Here is a 2976-nt window from a genome sequence, read left to right on the forward strand (position 1 = left end):
AGCCCGGCCACGGGTGCTGGCCTTGGCCACGGCTTTCCAGCTACGACGGAGGGGCTGAGTCGCAATGGCTTTTCCCTCCCACCCGCATCTGTGAGGCTTGCTTTCTGGAGCTTCCCATCCCACACACTGCCACGCCGCGACCACGTGGGCACGTCTGACCTAGCTACAACTACCTGGCCCAGGCGCCTCTGACGTCCGGGCCGTCGCAGGCAGTGCTCCATGGGGCTCCTCCGGAACCGCCCTCGCCCTCGCTTCAGCGACTACCCCAGCCTTCCCGGCCTGCTCTGCGACATCTACACACCTGTCATTCTGGGTCTACAGGCACGGCCCTCGGCCCCACCCCCCTGCAGGGGAAGGTGGCTGCCCTGTCGGCCCATGGGGACTCTGAACCTGGCTCTCCTAGGCTCCCCCACCAGGCAGCACGTGTGTGTCTTCTCCGTGTCACCGGGGAGAAGAGGTGGCTCTGGGCCCTCTGCACAGGGCCTCTGGCTACGAGTGTGTGACGAGCAGCGTGAGGCTGGCCGGGCCCTGCCTGTGACTCAAGAACCCGGCTCACAGCCGTCACAGCCTGGACGCAAACAGGGCCCAGTGGACGAGGGGCATGAAGCAGCACCATGAAGAAACGGACATGGGACCTCCACCACGTGCGACCACGTGTGGCCCACCGTGCAGTGACGAGGCCAGAGGCTGCCAGGCCTGGGAGCAGCTAAGGATGGGCTGGCGGGGGCACTCAACAGAGAGACAGCGTTGTCGGCTGTGGGGTCAGTGCCGAGGCCACACCTCCGGGCAGCGCCCACCGTGGGGAACTGGGGCAGGAAGGTGGGCGCCCACCTGCTCTCTGCTCCGTGTTCCATAAACGGAAAGCCGCCCGAGACTGGGACGAAAAGCCCAGCCCGGACAGCGCCTCTCCCTGGGCCGTGACCTTTCCAGAGGGGCTTCGTGGCTGAGGTCTGGGACCTGCAAGCTCAATGGGACATGGGGTTCCTGGGGGAGAACTCCCACGGAGCTGGGGGGTCCCAGGTCCACCTCCCTCCGTGGGCACACCGGACCCCTCCAGGCCCCAAGAAGAGTGAAGGCAGAGCCACCCAGGGCTGCAAAGGTGGATGGTGTGGTCGTGGCATGTGGGCAGCCCGGAGGAGGTCTGTGGCACCGCTCACCTGCAGGGGGGGTGGGCTGTACAGGACACCGCCCGCCGGCGGGGGCTCGTGCTCAGGGTACTCCCCGTCCATGGCAGGCCCCACCGGAGCATCGGGGACCCACGCCCTGCGTCGCGGCACGTCTATCTGGGCCCCGCGCTCCATGGTGGCAGCTGTGGTAGAGGCAGCATCATGTCCTGTGGCAAGACGAGGCTGTCCTGAGCGTGCTCTGACCACCCACGCGGCTCCCCTCCCTCCCGGCCTGCGTCCCCAGGTCCGCCCCAGGTCCCCCTCGCTCTGGGCCACAGCGTGAAGCTGCAGGAGTGTCCACCAGCCCCATGCCCCGAGGGGGCCTCAGGGACCCCAGACCTGCCAATCCCCAGCAGCCAGGTGAGGCCACTTGCAGGTAGGGGCTGACAGGCGAGGCAGGGCCCAGCTCGGGTCTAGGTGAGGCCCCAGGGATGTCCCACTGAAGGCTCACGGCCAGGACCCTCCCGATGAAGTGGGGACCCTGGGGGGGGGGGCAGGGGGGCGTGGTCTGCGCAGGCAGCCTGGACGGACGTTAATCACAGGGAGGCAGGAAGGGGAGGCGTGGCCGCCACTCCCAGCCCAGCCCCAGTGAAGAAATCCTCGGGACTTCCAGTAATCGCAGCCCAGGCCGCAGCGGCTTGTGCAACCCCGCGGGGGAGGGGCAGGGAAGGCCTACCCCTCGCCTGCCCGCCCAGTCTCCTGCGGGTGAGGACCCAGAAGAGCCTCATCAGAACACGTGGGGCAGGGGCAGGGGCAGGGCAGGGCAGGGCCGCGTGAGTGGATCTGGAGTGAGCCAGCTGTGTCACAGCGCCCCAGCTCCCGGGCCCCTGCGCGCTCACCTGGGCGCTGGGCTGTCTGGCTCTGCGCAGCCTTGGCAGGGCAGGTGGCCACGGGGCGCAGCCACTTCTCACAGGGTGCTGCCCATGGCCGGGCCCCAAGGGGTCTGCCTGGTCCCGGGCCCCTGGACTTTGTGCAGCCCTGCTGTAAGCAGGGGCAGGACCTGGGCTCGCCGCCTCACGGCCCTGTCCCTGGACGGGCCGGGCAGACTCCCCTTTGGTGTCGGGCGGCGCCGTTCCCCTGCCTATCCTGTCCACCAGCCCCCGTGGAGCTGGTCCTAGGCAGCAGCCCGGCGGCTCGGGCAGCCTGCGGCAGCGTAGACACAACCCAAGCTCTGCCCCGGGGACCCTGGCAGGCTTTGCTGACCAAGCAGGGAGTGCGGGGCCAGCGAGACCAGGTGACACAGCGGCCACAGGACCCGGGGCAGAGCTGAAACACAGGGGGAGGGCGTACTACCCCTGCAGACAGCACGTGACCACAGCTCACCTCCAGGTGTGTGCCCAGAGACACAAGCACACACTCACACAGAACTGGCACACATGTGTTCACACGGATGACTTGTGACAATCACCAAAGGGGAAGCAGCCCAGGTGCCACCGAGGGGTGAAGGCCAATCATGGCATGGCCGTCCTCAGGGACACGCGCGCACTGTGAGCGGGAGTCCTGATGCGGGCCACTGCCCGGCTGTGTCTGACACACCGTGCTCAGGGTGACGCCACAGGCCACACGGGTGGGCCCCGCCACGGGAAATGCCACGCAGGCAGGTCCCTAGGCACAGGGTGGACTCACATGTGCAGGGCTGCATCCCACCCCGTGGCTGTCCCTGCACACCCCACAGCTGGTCCCCCTGCATCCCACCCCGCGGCCCTCCCTGCACACCCCACACCTGGTTCCCCCCATGGCCCACCCTGCGGCCCTCCCTGCACAGCCCAGCACCTGGTCCCCCCATCGCCCACCCTGACGCCCTCCCCGC

General features: G+C 68.5%; 1 protein-coding gene across 1 annotated transcript in view; it reads right to left on the reverse strand.

Moving 5' to 3' along the window:
• SBNO2 (strawberry notch homolog 2) overlaps positions 1 to 2976 on the reverse strand; it is a gene marked incomplete in the record, with an annotated part of 40961 nt that overhangs the window by 29977 nt on the left and 8008 nt on the right. Inside the window, 1 exon segment of the mRNA XM_027769563.1 lies at positions 1158 to 1333. Coding sequence (XP_027625364.1) covers positions 1158 to 1301 — 144 coding nt within the window.

This window comes from Tupaia chinensis, unplaced genomic scaffold (genome assembly GCF_000334495.1).
Source record: "Tupaia chinensis unplaced genomic scaffold, TupChi_1.0 Scaffold149964_1, whole genome shotgun sequence".
Lineage (NCBI taxonomy): Eukaryota > Metazoa > Chordata > Mammalia > Scandentia > Tupaiidae > Tupaia > Tupaia belangeri.